The sequence below is a fragment of the Oncorhynchus gorbuscha genome, linkage group LG11 (assembly GCF_021184085.1).
Source record: "Oncorhynchus gorbuscha isolate QuinsamMale2020 ecotype Even-year linkage group LG11, OgorEven_v1.0, whole genome shotgun sequence".
In the NCBI taxonomy this organism is placed as follows: domain Eukaryota; kingdom Metazoa; phylum Chordata; class Actinopteri; order Salmoniformes; family Salmonidae; genus Oncorhynchus; species Oncorhynchus gorbuscha.
The window spans coordinates 69509472-69531064 of record NC_060183.1 but is presented as its reverse complement, the minus strand read 5'-3'; the positions used below and the strand labels follow the sequence as shown (position 1 = coordinate 69531064).

Below are 21593 nucleotides of genomic sequence, written 5' to 3'. Positions count from 1 at the left end.
AAGTCCTTATATTGCTGCTCCTCACAATTAACAGGGAGAGTAGGCTCAGGTCTGACTCCTGACTCAGCCACTCTCTCTCTGCGCTCTCCCCAAATAAATATTTGGGGGTTACTTTAGTTTTGCGCTCTGCGTCGCCGTGTTTTCCTTTTAGCCTCCATTCGTCTATAGCCCTCTTTGCACTGCTGAAGCGAATCCCAGGCGGGCGCCTGCACTCTCTCTGGGTCGGCCGCCCACCTGTCGATTTCTTCCCACGTCGTATACTCCATGCCTCTGCTGTCCATAACGTCCTCCTTTCGCTCCTGAAACTGTCGCTGTCGTAGCTAGTTTACACGCTGCTCGGCCCGTTTTTGGTGGGTGTTTCTTCATTTCTGTTGAATGAAGAAAGTCGGAACGAAATGCAGCGTGTAGGTTACTCATGACTTAAATGAAGGAAAACGGAACGATACATGAAATAACTCATAAATACAAAAACAACAAACGGAACGTGAAACCTATTACAACCTATCTGGTGAACACTACACAGAGACAGGAACAAACACCCACAAAATACAAAGCGAAACTGAGGCTGCCTAAATACGGTTCCCAATCGGAGACAACGATAAGCACCTGACTCTAATTGAGAATCGCCTCAGGCAGCCAAACCTATACCACACCCCTAATCAGCCGCAATCCCAAATAATACAAACCCCAATACGAAACACAACATATAAACCCATGTCACACCCTGGCCTACCCAAACATATAACAAAAACACAAAATACAATGACCAAGGCGTGACACTAACAGAGTCTCCTCATTGAAAACATCTGAAGCTCTTCAAAGGTAAATGATTTTATTTGAATGCTTTTATGGTTTTGGTGGAAAATGTTGCATGCTGAATGCTAATGCTAAATGGTACGTTAGCCATCAATACTGTTACACAAATGCTTGTTTTGCAATGGTTGAGAAGCATATTTTGAAAATCTGAGATGACAGTGTTGTTAACAAAAGGCTAAGCTTGAGAGCAAATAGATTAATTTAATTTAATTTGTGATTTTCATGAATAGTTAACGTTGTGTTATGCTAATGAGCTTGCTGATAGATTTACACAATCCTGGATACAGGGTTTTTTCGTAGCTAAACGTGACGCAGAAAACGGAGCGATTTGTCCTAAACAAATAATCTTTCGGGAAAAACTGAACATTTGCTATCTGAGAGTCTCCTCATTGAAAATATCTGAAGTTCTTCAAAGGTAAATTATTTTATTTGAATGCTTTTATGGTTTTGGTGGAAAATGTTGCATGCTGAATGCTAATGCTAAATGCTACGCTAAATGCTACGTTAGCCATCAATACTGTTACACAAATGCTTGTTTTGCAATGGTTGAGAAGCATATTTTGAAAATCTGAGATGACAGTGTTGTTAACAAAAGGCAAAGCTTGAGAGCAAATAGGTTAATTTCATGAATAGTTAACGTTGCGTTATGGTAATGAGCTTGAGGCTGTAGTCACGATACCGGATCCGGGATGGCTCGACGCAAGAAGTTAAGGGGGCTGAATAATTTTGCACGCCCAATTTTTCAGTTTTTGATTTGTTAAAAAAGTTTGAAATATCCAATAAATTTTGTTCCACTTCATGATTGTGTCCCACTTGTTGTTGATTCTTCACAAAAAAAATACAGTTTTATATCTTTATGTTTGAAGCCTGAAATGTGGCAAAAGGTCGCAAAGGTCAAGGGGGCCGAATACTTTCGCAAGGCACTGTATGTTTTAATACGAGGGTAGCCTAGGCCTACTCTACTGACACTGACAACAGATCAATAAAAACCACCTTGTCTTGAATTCTTGATAGTACTAGTGCTATTTCACCACCTAGATTACAAGGGATGGATTTCCACCAACAAATGTAATGTCAGCACAAGGAATGTACAAAATAATGATTAGCCTGATATACATTGTCTACTGGTATTGTTTATAAATTGAGAACATAAAGCTGAACAACATGTAAGTTAAGCTATTCTCTGCTTCAGATGCACAACTTTTTTTATTTAACTAGGCAAGTCAGTTATGAACAAATTCTTAAGTACAATGACAGCCTAGGAACAGTGGGTTAACTGCCTTGTTCAGTGGCAGAATGACATATGTTTACCTTATCAGCTCAGGGATTCAATCTAGCAACCTTTTGGTTACTGGCCCAAAGCTCCAACCACTAGGCTACCTGCCACCACAATGTCAAGGGGTGCATTACAATTGCCCATAAGGCTAATGCCATCATACTGTAGGCCAGTTCATTTGAGGATACAACACAAACATTCCCTTTAGATTCCCTTCCCGTTTTTATTGCAGGATTGTGATCTATAATTAATCAACATCAACACTAGTTCATATTGAATAACAGTTAAGTTAACAATTCAAACAAGTTTAAACACTTCACTTCAAAGAATCAACACTAATATAATTTCAAAGTGTACAAGTAAGCTAACTCATATGTAAAGGTTAGCTATACAGTATGTTGTTGTGACATGACTACCATTAATGTGATGACAGCTATTTTATCAAATCAATTAACTATGCTTAATTATTACGTGATTAAATTAATCATGTAACAATTAACTCATTAGTAACTCGGGGTACCACAGAAAAAGTTTGTTTAATCAGTTACTGTTTCCCGATTTAACTCAAGAATATATCAGAATATATCGTTATCATACCAGTCATCCATTAATCATTATTACCTCATATCAGTCTCATTCTGTCATCGTTGACCTCGTAGATATGTACGAACCCTAGTCTAAATGATGATTCAGCGATACACAAATTGGATTAATTAATTATTTACTAATATCACTAAACAATCACACAGAAATACATATGTATTACACTTGTCCTTCTGTAGCTCAGTTGGTAGAGCATGGAGCTTGTAATGCCAGGGTAGTGGGTTCGATCCCCGGGACCACCCATACGTAGAATGTATGCACACATGACTGTAAGTCGCTTTGGATAAAAGCGTCTGCTAAATGGCATATATTATATATTATATATTACATACACACAAAGTATACACTACCGTTCAAAAGTTTGGGGTCACTTAGAAATGTCCTTGTTTTTGAAAGAACAACAATTTTGTTGTCCATTAAAATAACATAACATTTATCAGAAATATAGTGTAGACATTGTTCATGTTGTAAATTACTATTGTAGCTGGAAATGGCAGATAGATTTTTTATGGAATATCTACATAGGCGTACAAAGGCACATTATCAGCAACCATCACTCCTATGTTCCAATAGCACGTTGTGTTAGCTAATCCAAGTTTATAATTTTAAAAGGCTAATTGATCATTAGAAAAATCCTTTTGAAATGATGTTAGCAGAGCTGAAAACTGTTGTCCTGATTAACCTCACTAGGGTAAGGGGCACTATTTTCACCTCTGGATGAAAATCGTGCCCAAAGTAAACTGCCTGCTACTCAGGCCCAGAAGCCAGGATATGCATATAATTAGTAGATTTTGATAGAAAACACTACAACGTTTCTAAAACTGTTAAGATAGTGTCTGTGAGTATAACAGAACTGAAATGGCAGGTGGAAACCAGAGGAAAATCCATCCAGGAAGTGCCATTTGAAATGGCTGTTTTTCCAATGAAAACCTATCCACCATTTAAAGGGATAGGACCCAGATTCCATTCCCTATGTCTTCCACTAGTTGTGAACAGTCTTTAGACATTGTTTCAGGCTTTTATTCTGAAAAATTAGGGAGAAGGACCACTTTTAGTGAGTGGACCCTGGGATGTCCCCAGAGCTGTTTCCTGCGCGAGACCGAGAGCACGCCTTTCTTGTTTTTCTTTTATATTGATGACGCTATTGTCCTGTTTAAATATTATTGATTATTTAGGCTAAAAACAACATGAGGATTGATTATAAACATCGTTTGATAGGTTTCTACAAACTTTATGGATGATAATTGGAATTTCCGTCTGCCTGTTGTGACCGCATTTGAGCCATTCGATTGCTGAACAAAACGTGCCAACAAAATAGAGGTTTTTGGATATAAAGTGGGACTTTATTGAACAAAATTAACATTTGTTGTGTAACTGGGAGTCTTATGAGTGCAACCATACGAAGATCATCAAAGGTAAGTGATTAATTTGATTGCTATTTCTGACTTTCGCGACTTATCTACTTGGCTGGTAACTGTATGTAATGTTTTGTGAATGCTGTCCTCAGATAATCGCATGGTTTTCTTTCGCCGTAAAGCCTTTTTGAAATCTGACACGGCGGCTGGATTAACAAGTGAAGCTTTATTTTGATGTATTACACTTGTGATTTCATGAAAGTTAAATATTTATAGTAATTTAATTTCAATGAAGCTCTGCAATTTTACCGGATGTTGGCCAGGTGGGACGCTACTGTTCCATGCCCCCTAGAGAGGTTAAAGAAGCAATAAAACTGGCCTTCTAGTTGAGTATCTGGAGCATCAGCATCTGTGGGTTCGATTACAGGCTCAAAAGGGCTAGAAACAAAGACCTTTCTTCTAAAACTCATCAGCCTATTCTTGTTCTGAGAAATGAAGGCTATTCCATGCGTTCAACGCTGTGTACTGCTCCCTTCACAGAACATAGAAAACTGTCTCTTACCAGAATAGAAAGGAGTGGAAGGCCCCGGTGCACAACTGAGCAAGAGGACAAGTACATTAGAGTGTCTAGTTTGAGAACCAGACACCTCACAAGTCCTCAACTGGCAGCTTCATGAAATAGTACCTGCAAAACACCAGTCTCAACGTCAACAGTGAAGAGGCGACTCCGGGATGCTGACCTTCTAGGCAGAGTTCCTCTGTCCAGTGTTTGTGTTTTTTTTGCCCATCGTAATCTTTTCCTTTTATTGGCCAGTCTGAGATGTGGATTTTTCTTTGCAACTCTGCCTAGAAGGCCAGCATCCCGGAGTCGCCTCTTCACTGTTAACGTTGAGACCGGTGTTTTGAGGGTATTATTTATTGAAGCTGCCAGTTGAGGACTTGTGAGGCATCTGTTTCTCAAATTAGACACTCATATGTACTTTTACTGGATGAAAACATTTGCTTTTCTTTAAAAAACAAGGAAACAAGTGACCCCAAACTTTTGCACGGTAGTGTAGGTTGAATTGATTACTAACATAATGCAATGAAAATTCCCTAGTGGAGTTACCCATATGATGGCTTGTTACACAATGGAAAGGGATGGAGAATAAGACATACAGTTGGAAAACTGTACTCATGGGAATGTGAGTATTTTGCACATGAACAACCGCGCATTCTAAAATAATTGCAATGCATATATTTTCGCTTGTATGTCTTTGTTGTCTCTCTCTGTTGAAATTCTCTGGTCCGTCTATGGGGAGTCGTTAGACAGAAGTCTCTGGTTTGTCCACCAGAGGTCACAATGTCCTTTGTAGTTGTAGTAGGCTTTCTTTGTCTCTGAGTGTTCGTTAGACTGGATCCTTCAGAGGTAGACACACGGTGGTCTTTTGTCGAGTTTACTTGACTAACAGTACTTAAACAGCTGCAAACTGAATATTCAGATGTCGTCTTTATCTTCTTCACTCGTGTTGAGAGTGTCTAACCATTTTATAACATTCAGCTCATGCTGTCGGTCATGCTGGTCTATATTTAAATTGCAATCATTTCAACATATTCAGCTTGCGCTGCACATATACTGGTCTAATGTAAATTCTTCAGCGAGTCCTTTTAAGCACTCACCTTGGAGGGCAGTTCCATCACGTTGCCACAATGTCTGTGCTTGGGTGTGGTCACTGACTCAGCAAAAGCTTACATGAAAAACAATTATCCTCTCGAAGGCTAAAATCACATTTAATCTTCACAAAAGTATTCTTATACTTAATCATATAAGTTCTACAACATTTAGATGCAAATCCGACTCCTCGAATGCGTACACTTTCAGAGATACAGTTATTTAGTTATATCGTCTTTAAGGAACAAAACAATAAGCTTTTGACCGGATTTATTGTTTGGATCCCCACCAACCATTCCAAACATTTGGATTTGAAAACTAATGTTCCAATGTCCAATGTTTTGATGTTTGAAGCTTTGGCAAGAGCTTCTCTACACATAAAGGATTTTTGACTTCATACTGCAGTGCAAGAGAGAGAAAGTTTATGACCAGTAGGGCGAGAGGGGGAGGGGGGCTCTCTTTGATCCTCACCCAGGAGGGAAAGTCATGAAAATGTAATGTTAGCTAACTAGCAAACATTACGTTAGCATCTCATTTGAATTAGCCTGCACACTAAGTTTCTGTAGCATGCTAGATAATAATACATTGTTTAAAAAATGTAGTTACTTAAATAGGTTCTCTCGTTTTTCTGGGTCCTTAGAAAAACTAAATAATGGGCAATCTTCCCGAAGTTTCCGGTGGTAGCAAAATATATCTCGCCATGTGGATGATGGGAGGACTTCCAACAGACTGAGTTTGGTCTTCCAATATGGTGCTTGGTGCGGTTGCTAGGTGATTTGTGACGCAACTGCAATTCCTTTATAGATGAACATGAACATATGTTCTCTCAACATGTGAGCATGTGTCTGCCTGAGTAGTCGACTAGTCTGAATACCTCAGATGGGTTGCCTTCCCGTGTCCACTCTACCATTGGAAAGCATTGAACTATTTAATGTGGGCATTCACATAGAATAATTATAATCGGGGTTTCATTATATCATGAAGAAAGACCATGCAGAGAAGGGAGGGAGCTTAAGCCTGAGTTGCCATGGTTACACATTTAAAGTAAAAATCGACACTTTATCAACAGTGGACTGATGAGAAAAAAAATGCTAAAAGAGTTTATGAGTGGATTTTTCCTTTAAGGAGAAGGATGATAATAATAGTGGAGTGATAAGATGTCTGTCTTGGTTGTTACAGACTACAGCAACTGTGTCATCATCACGTGTAACTGTGACTCAGTCTCTAGAAACCATGTAGAGATGTTTCATCGTGGGGTGTCTTTTATTTGGCTTAAGTCTGTTGCTTTTGCTAAGGTTCCAGATATCAATTTTGCAAAACTGTATTTTTCAAGTGTATTTCCATGTGTTTGAGGTGTAGCTAACTTCCTACATGCTCTTTCTTCAGCCACTCCACACTAACAATAGACCTTGTGGGGCATCAAACATACGCGTTATCTAGAAGGACATATTTTGCAAGTGTTGTAGATGTTTACTTTATATGTATGAAGGAGAAAATAAAATTCAAGAAAAGCAATAAAACATAGGATCTACTCGGTGGGACAGTTTGCACATTTATATTCCTTTCCTGGAGAGATGAGAAGAAGAGAGGGACAGAGGTGAATAGTGATAGATATGAAAACAGAGGCAAAGAACACCAGATATGTCAAGTTTAACTGTTGGAGGGAAGGGGGGGAAAGGGTACATGGAAAGTACCAATCTATCTTGTCTACTCCATTAGAGTAAAAGTGTATCAAGACAAGCTGCTTGTCTGATGGCCTCATAAATATATTGCTGATACAGTAGAGTGACCATGTTTTGGCTGATTTGTGTAACATCTCACATGAAACTACCGCCTGTACTATTTGACGGTCACTCATGATACTCAGAGACCTATGTGTCATGTTGAGAAGACCCCTATCTAAATTAACCGGTTTTGACAAGGCTAACTTGATGGTCAGTCATCACTGACTACAAATCAAATCAACGTTTATTGGTTGCGTACACAGATTTGCAGGTGTTACCAACAGAGTAGTGAAGAGGGCACGACAACGCCTCTTCCCCCACAGGAGGCTTTCGTGGGCTGTCAGATCCTCAAAAAGTTCTACAGCTGCACCATTGAAAGCAATTTGACTGGCTACATCTCCGCTTGGTATGTCAACTGCTTGGCATCTGACTGCAAGGTGCTAATAAGGGTAGTGCCTACAGCCCAGTACATTACTGGGGCAAAGCTCCCTGCAATCCAGGACCTCTATATCAGGCGGTGTCAGAGGCCCTACATTTGTCCGAAGACTCCAGCCACCCAAGTCATAGACTGCTCTATCTGCGTCTCACAAAGAATTTTTGGTTGGAACCAAAAATCTAAAATGTGGACTCATCAGACCAAAGGACTGATTTCCACCAGTTTAATGTTCATTGCTCTTGTTTCTTGGCCCAAGCAAGTCTCTTCTTCTTATTGGCGTGCTTTAGTAGTTGTTTCTTTGCAGCAATTTGACCAAGAAGGACTGATTCACGCAGTCTCCTCTGAACAGCTGATGTTGAGATGTGTCTGTTACTTGAAATCTGTGAAGCATTTATTCTTAGGATGGTAACTCTAATGAACTTATCCTCTGCTGAAGAGGTAACTCTGGGTCTTCCATGCCTGTGGTGGTCCTCATGAGAGGTAGTTTCATCATAGTGCTTGATGGTTTTTGCGACTGCACTTGAAGAAACGTTCAAGTTCTTGAAATTTTCCGCATTGACTGACCATCATGTCTTGAAGTAATGATGGACTGTCATTTCTCTTTGCTTATTTGAGCTGTTCTTGCCATAATATGGACTTGGTATTTTACCAAAGATGGCTTTCTTCTGTATACCACCCCTACCTTGTCACAAAATAACTGATTGGCTCAAATGGATTAAGAAGGAAAAAAATTCCACAAATTAACTTTTAACAAGGCACACCTGTTAATTGAAATGGATTCCAGGTTACTACCAGAAGAAGCTGGTTGAGAGAATGCCAAGCGTGTGCAAAGCTGTTATCAAGGCAAAGGGTGGATACTTTGAAGAATCTCAAATCTCAAATATATTTTGATTTGTTTTAACACTTTTTTTTGGTTACTAAATGATTCAAATCAAATCAAAGTTTATTTGTCACGTGCACCGAATACAACAGGTGTAAACCTTACAGTGAAATGCTTACTTACAGGCTCTAACCAATGGTTTAAAAAAAAGGTATGTGTGTGTGTGTAGGTAAGTAAAGAAATAAAACAACAGTAAAAAGACATTTGAAAAAAGAGTAGCAAGGCTATATACCCGTTAGTCAGGCTTATTGAGGTAGTATGAACATGTAGGTATCGTTAAAGTGACGATGCATATATGATGAACAGAGAGTAGCATTGTGGTGGGACACAATGCAGATAGCCCGGTTAGCCAATGTGCGGGAGCACTGGTTGGTCGGGCCAATCTAGGTAGTATGTACATGAATGTATAGTTAAAGTGACTATGCATATAAGATAAACAGAGAGTAGCAGCAGTGTAAAAGAGGGGTTGACGGGGGGTACACAATGCAAATAGTGGAAATTTTGCGAATAATTGGGATGTCTGCACTGTGGGGTGTTTGGAGAATATCGTGTGAGTCCTGCTTGCTGCTGTTGATGTTGTTGAAGAAATCTTTGTCTAATCCGAGGTGAGTGATCGCTGTCCTGATATCCAGAAGCTCTTTTTTCCGTAAGATACGGTTGCAGAAACAATATGTACAAAATAATTTACAAATATCATGAAAAAAACCCACATAATAGCACAATTGGTTAGGAGACCGTAAAACGGCGGCCATCTCCTCCGGCGCCATTTTGCTAGCCATTTTGCTAGATTCCATATGTGTTATTTCATAGTTTCGATGTGTTCAATTTTATTCTACAATGTAGAAAATAGTAAAAAAAGAAATAAAAACCCTGGAATGAGTAGGTGTGTCCAAACTTTTGACTTGTACTGTAAGTATTCAGACCCTTTGCTATGAGAATCAAAACTGAGCTTAGGTGCATCCTGTTTCCATTGATCATCCTTGAGATGTTTCTAGAACTTGATTGGAGTCTACCTGTGGTAAATTCAATTTATTGGACATGATTTGGAAAGGCACATACCTGTCGATATAAGGTCCCACAGTTGACAGTGTATGTCAGAGCAAAAAACAAGCCATGAGGTTGAAGGAATTGTGCGTAGAGTTCAGAGACAGGATTGTGTCGAGGCACAGATCTGTGGTAGGGTTTACTCCTGCGTTGTCTTGGCTGTGTGCTTATGGTCGTTGTCCTGTTGGAAGGTGAACCTTTGCCTCAGTCTGAGGTCCTGAGTGCTCTGGAGCAGGTTTTCATCAAGGATCTCTGTACTTTGCTCCGTACATTTTTGTCTCGATTCTAACTAGTGTCCCAGTCCTGCCGCTGAAAAACATCCCCACAGCATGATGCTCCCTCCACCATGCTTTACCGTAGGGATGGTGCCAGGTTTCCTCCAGATGTGACGCTTGGCATTCAGGCCAAAGAATTAAGTCTTGGTTTCATCAGACCAGAGAATCTTGTTTCTCATGGTCTGAGAGTCCTTTAAGTGCCTTTTGGCAAACTCCAAGCGAGCTTTCCATGTGCGTTTTACCAAGGAGTGTCTTCCGTCTGGCCACTCTACCATAAAGGTCTGATTGGTTGAGTGCTGCAGAGATGGTTGTCTTTCTGGAAGGTTATCCCATCTTCACAGAGGAACTCTGGAGCTCTGTCAGAGTGACCATCGAGTTGTTGGTCACCTCCCTGACCAAGGCCTTTCTCCTCCAATTGCTCAGTTTTGCCGGGAGGCCAGCTCCAGGAAGAGTCTTGGTGGTTTCAAACTTCTTTCATTTAAGAATGATGGATGCTACCGTATTCTTGGGGACCTTCAATGCTGCAGAAATATTTTGGTACCCTTCCCTGGTACCCTCCATGGCTTGGTTTTTGCTCTGACATGCGCTGTTAAATGTGGGACCTTATATAAACAGGTGTGTGCCTTTCCAAATCATGTCCAATCAATAGATTTGACCACAGGTGGACTCCAGTCAAGTTTTAACATCTCAAGGATGATCAATGGAAAAAGGATGCACCTGAGCTCAATTTCAAGTCTCATAGCAAAGGGTCTGAATATTTACAGTGGGGCAAAAAAGTATTTAGTCAGCCACGAATTGTGCAAGTTCTCCCACTTAAAAAGATGAGAGAGGCCTGTAATTTTCATCATAGGTACAATTCAACTATGACAGACAAATGTGAAAAACAAAATCCAGAAAATCACATTGTAGGATTTTTAATGAATTTATTAGCAAATGATGGTGGAAAAAAGTATTTGGTCAATAACAAAAGTTTATCTCAATACTTTGTTATATACCCTTTGTTGGCAATGACAGAGGTCAAACGTTTTCTGTAAGTCTTCACAAGGTTCTCACACACTGTTGCTGGTATTTTGGCCCATTCCTCCATGCAGATCTCCTCTAGAGAGGAGGGGGGGGCACACGGGGAGATTGGCAGAGTCAGGCGATAGACCTGAGCCAACTCCCCGTGCTTACTGGAAGAAGCGTAGTACTGGTCAGGCACCGTGTTATGCGGTCAAGCGCACGGTGTTGCTAGTACGCGCTCATAGCCCGGAGCGCTATAGGCCAGCCCCCCGCAAGTGCCACACGAGAGTGGGCATCCAGCCAGGGCGTATTGTGCCGGCTCAGCGTTTTTGGTCTCCGGTACGCCATTTCAGCCCAGGGTATCCTGCGCAGGCTCTGCGTGCTGTGTCCCCGGGGTGCAGGGAGGGTGCAGTGGGCATTGAGCCTAAGGGAGAGGTGCGAGTGGTATGCAACAGATCTCCAGTGCTCACCCACAGCCCGGTTCAACCTGTGCCTGCACTCTGGAGGGTCCGGGCTAAAGGGGTCATCCAGCCTGGAGGGGTGGTGCCAAGGCTGCGCACCAGAGATCCAGTGCTCCCCGACAGCCCGGTCCATCCGGTACCTCCTCCACGCACCAGGCCTCCTGTATGTCGCTCCAGTCTGCTCCCTCCAGGTTCTCTCTCCAGTCCGGAGCCGTCAGAGCCGCCCGTCAGTCCGGAGCCGCCAGAGCCGCCCGTCAGTCTGGAGCCGCCAGAGTTTGATTTCAATTGAGGATTAAGAGAATATTGAGATTTGATTGGCTCAAAATAAACTGCTCCTCATGCAGCTTCTGACAGCTGATTTGTAATAGCTGTCAACTTAAATATATCAATAGCAATATAGTATAATATGATTGGTTACTGGAATCTCACTAGTAACAATAAGTATTCAACATTAGTTGACCTGCGTTACAAGTGTATCTACCTCAATTACCTCATACCCTTGTACATGAACTCGGTGATGGTACCCTGTGTATAACCAAGTTATTGTTACTCATTGTGTATTTACTATTACTTGTATCTATTATTTCTCTCTTTTCCTTCTCTCTGAAATGTTGGGAAGGGCCTGTAAGTAAGCATTTCACTGTTAGTCCACACCTGTTGTTTACGAAGCACGTGATGAAATACATTTTTGTTTGATTTGAGCTCCAAGAGTGCAGTAGAATGTCTTACAAATACAATACAAATACAATACAAATGCACAAATAATAAATAGCAATCCAAATAAAGTAGATACATCCATGGGTTTGTGGACACCTGCTCTTCCAATATCTCATTCCAAAATCATGGCCATTAATATGGAGTTGGTCCTCCCTTTTCTGACTTGACTTGCTTTCATTCAGCCACAAGAGCATTAGTGTGGTCGGGCACTGATGTTGGACGATTAGGCCTGGCTTGCAGTCAGCGTTCTAATTCATCAGCAAGGTGTTCGATAAGGTTGAGGTCAGACCTCTGTGCAGGCCAGTCAAGTTCTTCCACACCGATCTTAACACAACATTTCTGTATATACCTCCCTTTGTGCACGGGGGCATTGTCATGCTGAAACAGGAAAGGGCCTTCCCGAAACCGTCTATGCTGTAGCGTTAAGATGTCCCTTCACTGGAACTAATGGGCCTAGCCAGAAAAATTAAAAACAGCCCCAAAACATTATTTCTCCTACACTAAACTTTACAGTTGCCACTGTACATTGGGGCATGTAGTGTTCTTCACCAAACCCAGATTTGTCCGTCGGACTGCCAGATGGTGAAGCGTGATTCATCACTCCAGAGAACGCGTTTCCATTGTTCCAGAATCCAATGGCAGAGAGCTTTACACCCCTCTGTGTGAGGCGTCTCAAATGTTTGAGGGACAGCTATCGGGGAACTGTGGGGGGGATCTTGGAGGGTTCGGGTTCACGTTTGTTAGCCTGGTGGTAGATTTGTCAACGTGCCCTTGAGCAGGGCATTGACCTTGGATGCTTCTGTATGTCACTCTGTATGTGAATCTGTTGGATGACTGTTATGATGAAGTTGTTGAGCGGCTTCACTGCAAATATATTGTATGTTTTGGATATTCAATAAATACATTTTTTTGAAAAAAAAAAGAGTGTGGTCTGAAGGAGTGTGTCTGTGAACTTTTGCCCCGTGGCTTTGTCACCACGTCAGCGAGAACAGTTTGTTCCTCATCGTCCAGACTGTCTGACACACACACACACACAGACACACACACAGACACACACACAGACACACACACACACACACACACACACACACACACACACACACACACACACACACACACACACACACACACACACACACACACACACACACACACACACACACACACACACACACACACACACACACACACTGGACTGGAGAGCATCACTGAGCATCACTAGGCGTTACTAGATATATTCTCCTGCCAATGAAGATGGGTTGTGTCCCAAATGGACCGTTTTCCTGAAACAGTGCACTAGTATTGACCAGGGGGCACAGGGTTTGCAATCTTATTCCGTCCCCCCAAGTTTTTAACAAAAAAACAACATCAGATTTTTATTTTTATTGTTGGACATGAAAGACTGTAAAAACAACAGAGATATAAGGTACAGTGGGGAGAACAAGTATTTGATACACTGCCGATTTTACAGGTTTTCCTACTTACAAAGCATGTAGAGGTCTGTCATCTTTATCATAGGTACACTTCAACTGTGAGAATCTAAAACAAAAATCCAGAAAATCACATTGTATGATTTTTAAGTAATTAATTGCATTTTATTGCATGACATAAGTATTTGATACATCAGAAAAGCAGAACTTAATATTTGGTACAGAAACCTTTGTTTGCAATTACAGAGATCATATGTTTCCTGTAGTTCTTGACCAGGTGTGCACACATTGCAGCAGGGATTTTGGCCCACTCCTCCATACATACCTTCTCCAAATCCTTCAGGTTTCGGGGCTGTCGCTGGGCAATAAGGACTTTCAGCTCCCTCCAAAGATTTTCTATTGGGTTCAGGTCTGGAGACTGGCTAGGCCACTCCAGGACCTTGAGATGCTTCATATGGAGCCACTCCTTAGTTGCCATGGCTGTGTGTTTCGGGTCGTTGTCATGCTGGAAGACCCAGCCACGACCCATCTTCAATGCTCTTACTGAGGGAAGGAGGCTGTTGGCCAAGATCTCGCGATACATGGCCCCATCCATACTCCCCTCAATACGGTGCAGTCGTACTGTCCCCTTTGCAGAAAAGCATCCCCAAAGAATGATGTTTCCACCTCCATGCTTCATGTTTGGGATGGTGTTCTTGGGGTTGTACTCATCCTTTTTCTTCCTCCAAACACGGCGAGTGGAGTTTAGACCAAAAAGCTCTATTTTTGTCTCATCAGACCACATGACCTTCTCCCATTCCTCCTCTGGATCATCAAGATGGTCATTGGTAAACTTCAGAAGGGCCTGGACATGTGCTGGCTTGAGCAGGGGGACCTTGAGTGCGCTGCAGGATTTTAATCCATGATGGCGTAGTGTGTTACTAATGGTTTTCTTTGAGACTGTGGTCCCAGCTCTCTTCAGGTCATTGACCAGGTCCTGCCGTGTAGTTCTGGGCTGATCCCTCACCTTCCTCATGATCATTGAGGCCCCACGAGGTGAGATCTTGCATGGAGCCCCAGACCGAGGGTGATTGACCGTCATCTTGAACTTCTTCCATTTTCTAATAATTGCGCCAACAGTTGTTGCCTTCTCACCAAGCTGCTCGCCTATTGTCCTGTAGCCCATCCCAGCCTTGTGCAGGTCTACAATTTTATCCCTGATGTCCTTACATAGCTCTCTGGTCTTGGCCATTGTGGAGAGGTTGGAGCTCTCTGTTTGATTGAGTGTGTAGACAGGTGTCTTTTATACAGGTAACAAGTTCAAACAGGTGCAGTTAATACAGGTATTGAGTGGAGAACAGGAGGTCTTCTTAAAGAAAAACTAACAGGTCTGTGAGAGCCGGAATTCTAACTGGTTGGTAGGTGATCAAATACTTCTATCAATGCAAATTAATGAGTTCATACAATACGATTTTCTGGATTTTTGTTTTAGATTCCGTTGACGCCTCACAGTTGAAGTGTACCTGTGATAAAAATGAGAGACCTCTACATGCTTTGTAAGTTGGAAAACCTGCAAAATCGGCTGTGTATCAAATACTTGTTCTCCCCACCTTGCTTACCAAGGTTTAAAATAATTATGTTTTTGTCAAATATTATATCTGTTTGGGCTTTTTGTAGTCTAAAAATGATTTGTAATTATGTTCCGGCCTCCTGACCATCTGCTGAAGAGAAAATCAGCTTGTGCCTGAATCTAGTTGATGATCCCTGATGTAGGTAATAGGGCACCATTAGGGACCATTAAGTTAAGCTACTGTTGCCTTGCTGTTTTTGTGCCCATTATCTTATTATCATTTTTGGTAATAACCCCACTTAGACAAGTGATCCCCATGATTGATGTGTCCAGTAACAGGTACAGTTGAAGTCAGAGGTTTAAATACACCTGAGCCAAATACATTTAAACTCAGTTTTTCACAATTCCAGTCATTTAATCCAAGTAAGAATTCCCTGTCTGTAACGGTGTTCGTCTGTTGAAAGAGAGTCGGACCAAAATGCAGCTTGGTGGTTACTCATGTTCTTTAATAAAATAGAACGATACATGAAATAACTAAGTAACAAAACAACAAACGGAACGCGAAAACCTATACAGCCTATCTAGTGAAAACAAACACAGAGACAGGAACAATCACCCACGAAACACACAGTGAAACCTAGGCTACCTAAATATGGTTCCCAATCAGAGACAATAAGAATCACCTGACTCTGATTGAGAACCGCCTCAGGCAGCCAAGCCTATGCTAGACACCCCTACTCAGCCGCAATCCCAATGCCTATTAAAACCCCAATACAAAACACAACAAAATAAACCCATGTCACACCCTGGCCTGACCAAATAAATAAAGAAAACACAAAATACTAAGACCAAGGCGTGACAGAACCCCCCCCCCTAAGGTGCAGACTCCTGGACGCACCTCAAAACCATAGGGAGGGTCCAGGTGAGCGTCTTTGCCATGGTGGCGGCTCCGGTTCGGGACGTGGACCCCACTCCATAAATGTCTTAGTTCCTCCCCTTTGCGTCCTGGGATAGTCCACCCTCGCCGCCAACCATGGCCTAGTAGTCCTCACCCAGAACCCCACTGGACTGAAGGGCAGCTCGTGACTGAGGGGCAGCTCGTGACTGAGGGGCAGCTCGGGACTGAGGCAGCTCGGGACTGAGGGGAAGCCCGGGACTGAGGGGAAGCCCGGGACTGAGGGGAAGCCCAGTGCTGAGGGGAAGCCCAGTACTGAGAGGAAGCCTAGTACTGAGAGGAAGCCCAGTACTGAGAGGAAGCTCAGGCAGGTAGTTGGCTCCGGCAGATCCTGGCTAGCTGGCGGATCTGGAAGAGTCTGTTTGACTGGCAGATCTGGAAGAGTCTGGTTGACTTGGCAGATCTGGAAGAGTCTGGTTGACTGGCAGATCTGGAAGAGTCTGGCTGACTGGCAGATCTGGAAGAGTCTGGCTGACTGGCGGATCTAGCTTCCCTGACTGCTCCATGCAGACTGATAGCTCTGGCTGCTCTATGCAGACTGACAGCTTTGGCTGCTCTATGCAGACTGGCAGCTCCATGCAGACTGGCAGCTCTGGCTGCTCCATGCAGACTGGCAGCTCTGGCTGCTCCATGCAGACTGGCAGCTCTGGCTGCTCCATGCAGACTGGCAGCTCTGGCTGCTCCATGCAGTCTGACAGCTCAGGCTGCTCCATGCAGACTGGCAGCTCAGGCTGCGCTGAACAGGCAGGAGACTCCAGCAGCGCTGTAGAGGAGGAAGGCTCTGGAAGCACTGAACAGGCGGGAGACTCCGGCAGCGCAGGAGAGGAGGAAAGCGCTGGCTGCACTGAACAGACGGGAGGCTCCGACAGAGCTAGAGAGAAGGAAGGCTCTGGCTGCGCTAAACAGGCGGGAGACTCCGACAGCACTGGAGAGGAGAAAGGCTCTGGCTGCGCTGAACAGGCGAGGCGCACTGAAGGCCTGGTGCGTGGTGCTGGAACTGGTGGTACTGGACCGAGGACACGCACAGGAAGCCTGGTGCGGGGAGCTGCCACCGGAGGACTGGTGTGTGAAGGTGGCACAGGATGGACCGGACCGTGAAGGTGTACTGGAGAGCCTGAGAGCAGGGCTGGCACAGGATGTGCGAGGCTAGGTAGGTACACAGGAGGCCTAGTGCGTGAGGCTGGCACAATTTTCACCAGCCGACTAACACGCACCTCAGGACGAGTATGGAGCGCTGACCCAGGTGCCATCAAATCCCCGACACGCTCCGTCGGGCGACTATCTTGCATACTACGCCAAATCAACTGTTCTCTCTCTTCACTCTCCTCCAATTCCATTAACAACTCCTCGAGTGTCTCCTCATCTCCCATCTGTTCACTCTTCTCCATTCTGTCCAATAATTCCTCGACCCTCTCAGACTCAGCCCTCAGCTTCGCCGATAGCTCCGATAACATCCATGGCTCCTTACGGTAAACAGGGGGAGTTGGCTCAGGTCTGAACCCTGACTCTGCCACACTTTCCCTGAGCCTCCCCCCCAATAAATTTTTGGGGCTGACGTTCGGGTTACCTTGCCAACCGTGTTCCCTCGTAACGTCGGCTCCTCTCTCCGGCTGCCTCTGCTCTCCTAAGTGCCTCCACCTGTTCCCATGGGAGGCGCTCTCTTCCAGCCAGTATCTCCTCCCAAGTGTAACAACCCTTTCCATCCAAAACGTCTTCCCATGTCCATTCCTCCTTTCGCTGCTTCTGCTGTCGCTGCCTGTCACCACGCTGCTCGGTCCGGGTGTGGTGGGTGATTCTGTAACGGCGTTCGTCTGTTGAAAGAGAGTCGGACCAAAATGCAGCGTGGTGGTTACTCATGTTCTTTAATAAAATAGAACGATACATGAAATAACTAAGTAACAAAACAATAAACGGAACACGAAAACCTATACTGCCTTTCTATTGAAAACAAACACAGAGACAGGAACAATCACCCAAGAAACACACAGTGAAACCTAGGCTACCTAAATATGGTTCCCAATCAGAGACAACGAGAATCACCTGACTCTGTTTGAGAACCGCCTCAGGCAGCCAAGCCTATGCTAGACACCCCTACTCAGCCGCAATCCCAATGCTTATTAAAACCCCAATACAAAACACAACAAAATAAACCCATGTCACACCCTGGCCTGACCAAATAAATAAAGAAAACACAAAATACTAAGACCAAGGCATGACACTGTCTTAGGTTAGTTAGGATCAACACTTTATTTTAAGAATGTGAAATGTCAGAATAATAGCAGAGAGAATAATTTTTTCAGCTTTTACTTCTTTCATCACATTCCCAGTGGGTCAGAAGTTTACATACACTCATGAGTATTTGGTAGCATTACCTTTAAATAGTTTAACTTGGGTCAAACATTTTGGGTAGCCTTCCACAAACTTCCCACAATAAATTGGGTGAGTTTTGCAGCAAAGCACCACCACAACATGATGCTGCCACCAATCTGCTCCACGGTTGGGATGGTGTTCTTTGACTTGCAAGCCTTCCCTTTTTTTCCCTCCAAACATAACAATGGTCATTATGGCCAAACAGTTCTATTTTTGTTTCATCATACCAGAGGACATTTCTTCAGAAAGTATAATCTTTGTCCCCATGTGCAGTTGCAAACCGTAGTCTGGCTTTTTTAATGGCGGTTTTGGAGCAGTGGATTCTTCCTTGCTGAGCGGCCTTTCAGGTTATGTCGATGTAGGACTCGTTTTACTGTGGATATAGAAACGTTTGTACCTGTTTCCTCCAGCTTCTTCACATGGTCCTTTGCTGTTGTTCTGGGATTGATTTACACTTTTCACACAAGTACATTCATCTCTAGGAGACAGAACGCGTCTCCTTCCTGAGCGGTATGACAGCTGAGTGGTACCATGGTTCATACTTGCGTACTATTGTTTGTACAGTTGAACAGTTGTATTGCTTTTAATCTTTTTAATGAATTCATCTTATTAACACTTTGTTATAGCTAGCTATTTGTGTAGGTAGCTATCAAGTAAACACAATGATAGGCATTTGGAAACTGCTCCCAAGAATGAACCAGACTTGTGGTCTACAATTTTTTTTCTGAGGTCTTGGCTGATTTCTTTTGATTTTCCCATGATGTCAAGCAAAGAGTTTGAAGGTAGACCTTGAAATACATCCACAGGTACACCTCTAATTGACTCAAATGATGTCAATTAGCCTATCAGAAGCTTCTAAAGCCATGACATCATTTTCTGGAATTTTCAAGCTTTTTAAAGACACTGTCAACTTAGTGTATGTAAATTTCTGACCCACTGGAATTGTGATACAGTGAATTATAAGTGAAACGATCTGTAAACAATTGTTGGAAAAATTACTTGTGTCATGCACTAAGTAGATCTCCTAACCCACTTGCCAAAACTATAGTTTGTTAACAAGAAATTTGTGGAGTGGTTGAAAAACTATTTTTAATGACTCCAACCTAAGTGCATGTAAACTTCTGACTTCAACTGTACATGTTGTGTTTTTCCTCTTCACACATCCAAACTGATCACTCAGACCTGCATGCACAGATATGTGTGTGTGTGTGTGTGTCCCCACCCGCCCATAATTGTACGCTCAGACCACATCTGTGTATATATACTCTTTATGTTTAAACAGGATACACATTCCTCCCTGTACTTGTAGATATTCACATATTGTACAGTAATATAATGTGGGGAAACGTTTGTCTGTGTATTCAGGTGTATGTCATTGACAAATATGTATCTGTGTTTATATTCATGGTGAATACCCTCATCTAGATTATGTGCCCCAGACCAGTGATGTGAAGTAATGAATTAATCCATTCTGATGAATAAAGAGCCTATACTTAAGCAATAAGGCCCGGGGGAATGGTATATAACCAATATACCACAGCTAAGGTCTGTTCTTAGGCACGATGCAACACTGAGGTATATTGGCCATATAGCACCCCCCCCCCCCCCCCGAGGTGCCTTATGGCAATTTAAACTGGATACCAATGTAATTAGAAGAGGAAAAATAAATGTTTTGTCTTTCTCGTTGTATACGGTCTGATATACCACGGCTTTCAGCCAATCAACATTCGGGGCTCAAACCACCCAGCTTATTCTTTGAGTAACTGATTTAGCTCTTTGAGATGTACTCCACGCACATACAGTACACACAGGTACATATTGCCTCAAGCTAATACGGGCCAAGTACCATCAATCAAGAAGAGGAAGCAGAGCGCACGGTAAGCTTTATTTAATAACTGGGCCTGTGGGCATATTGGTGACCACATTAATAGGATGACATGGGACAGTGATAATCAGGGGTTGGAACCAAAATTATTTTCCAATCATTTCTTTCTGAATAGAACCATAATTATTTTTTGTTCCATTCAATTTTTCTGACCAGCAAAATAAACTTCTGAGCCGGTTTATATCGTTCCTTTCTGCTCCTTTTGAAACCTCTGAAATATATATTTATTTACATTTAGCTTGACATGACATGTTTTCACCAATCAGGGCGGCAGGTAGCCTAGTGGTTAGAGTGTTGGGCCAGTAACCGAAAGGTTGCTGGATTAAATCCCAGAGCTAATAAGGTAAAAAATATTTTGTTCTGTCCTTGAGAAAGGCAGTTAGCCCACTGTTCCCCGGGCGCTGAAGACGTGGATGTTGATTAAGGCAGCCCCCCACACCTCTCTGATTCACACGGGTTGTGTTAAATTCGGAAGATATATTTCAGTTGAAGGCATTCAGTTGTACAACTGACTAGGTATCCCTCCTTTCCTAGAGCAGCTTGCTATGGAGCGGGAAAGCTATTTAAATGCATTGGATAGACGAGTCTATGGCGCAAGATGTGATTGAAATTTTGAGAGCGGGGAGAGAGCAAGAGAGGGTGGAGGCTCGGCTTGAAGCGGGGGTATCTTGTTGTTATGACATGCCTTATCTGAATTAGGCCCACATAATTATACCTACTGATGAGCGACTTCTATGAAGGAACTTTTAATGTCTTTGAACTTCAGAGAATTGTCTTAACGTTGGACTAGCTAGCTAGCTAATAAGCTTGTGTGCAGAGTGGCACTAGAATTAAAATAAAAACTTGTCTTTCCTTTTTGTAGTTAATGCTGTAAATCCAATGTGAAACGCAGTAACCATAGTATCCTTAACTAGCACTGAAAAGGTTAAACCATTCTTCTCTACTTAAATATTTCTCAATCATTTTTGAATCACTCTTGTAACGTCAGTAGCTACACTACTGGACTGTTGGCCACACCCCTTGGTTGGAGACTCCACCCACAGTTTGGGGGACAAGAACATTCCGTAACCCTTGCTTACCCATTGGCCCTCATTGCAAAACTGAGAAAAAAAGTATCTAGCTACTTCGATAAATACGTTAAATTGGTTTTAAAAAATCTAGAAT

General features: G+C 42.8%; 1 protein-coding gene across 1 annotated transcript in view; it reads right to left on the bottom strand.

Annotated features, from left to right (window-relative positions):
• Positions 1–11290: 11290 nt before the first annotated feature.
• LOC124047714 (metal transporter CNNM4-like) overlaps positions 11291–21593 on the bottom strand; it is a 63961-nt gene continuing 53658 nt past the window's right edge. Inside the window, exons 5-7 of the mRNA XM_046368017.1 lie at positions 12014–12048; positions 11645–11782; positions 11291–11486 (exon numbers count right to left, since the gene is read on the bottom strand). Coding sequence (XP_046223973.1) covers positions 11291–11486; positions 11645–11782; positions 12014–12048 — 369 coding nt within the window. The remainder of the gene's footprint in view (positions 11487–11644; positions 11783–12013; positions 12049–21593) is intronic.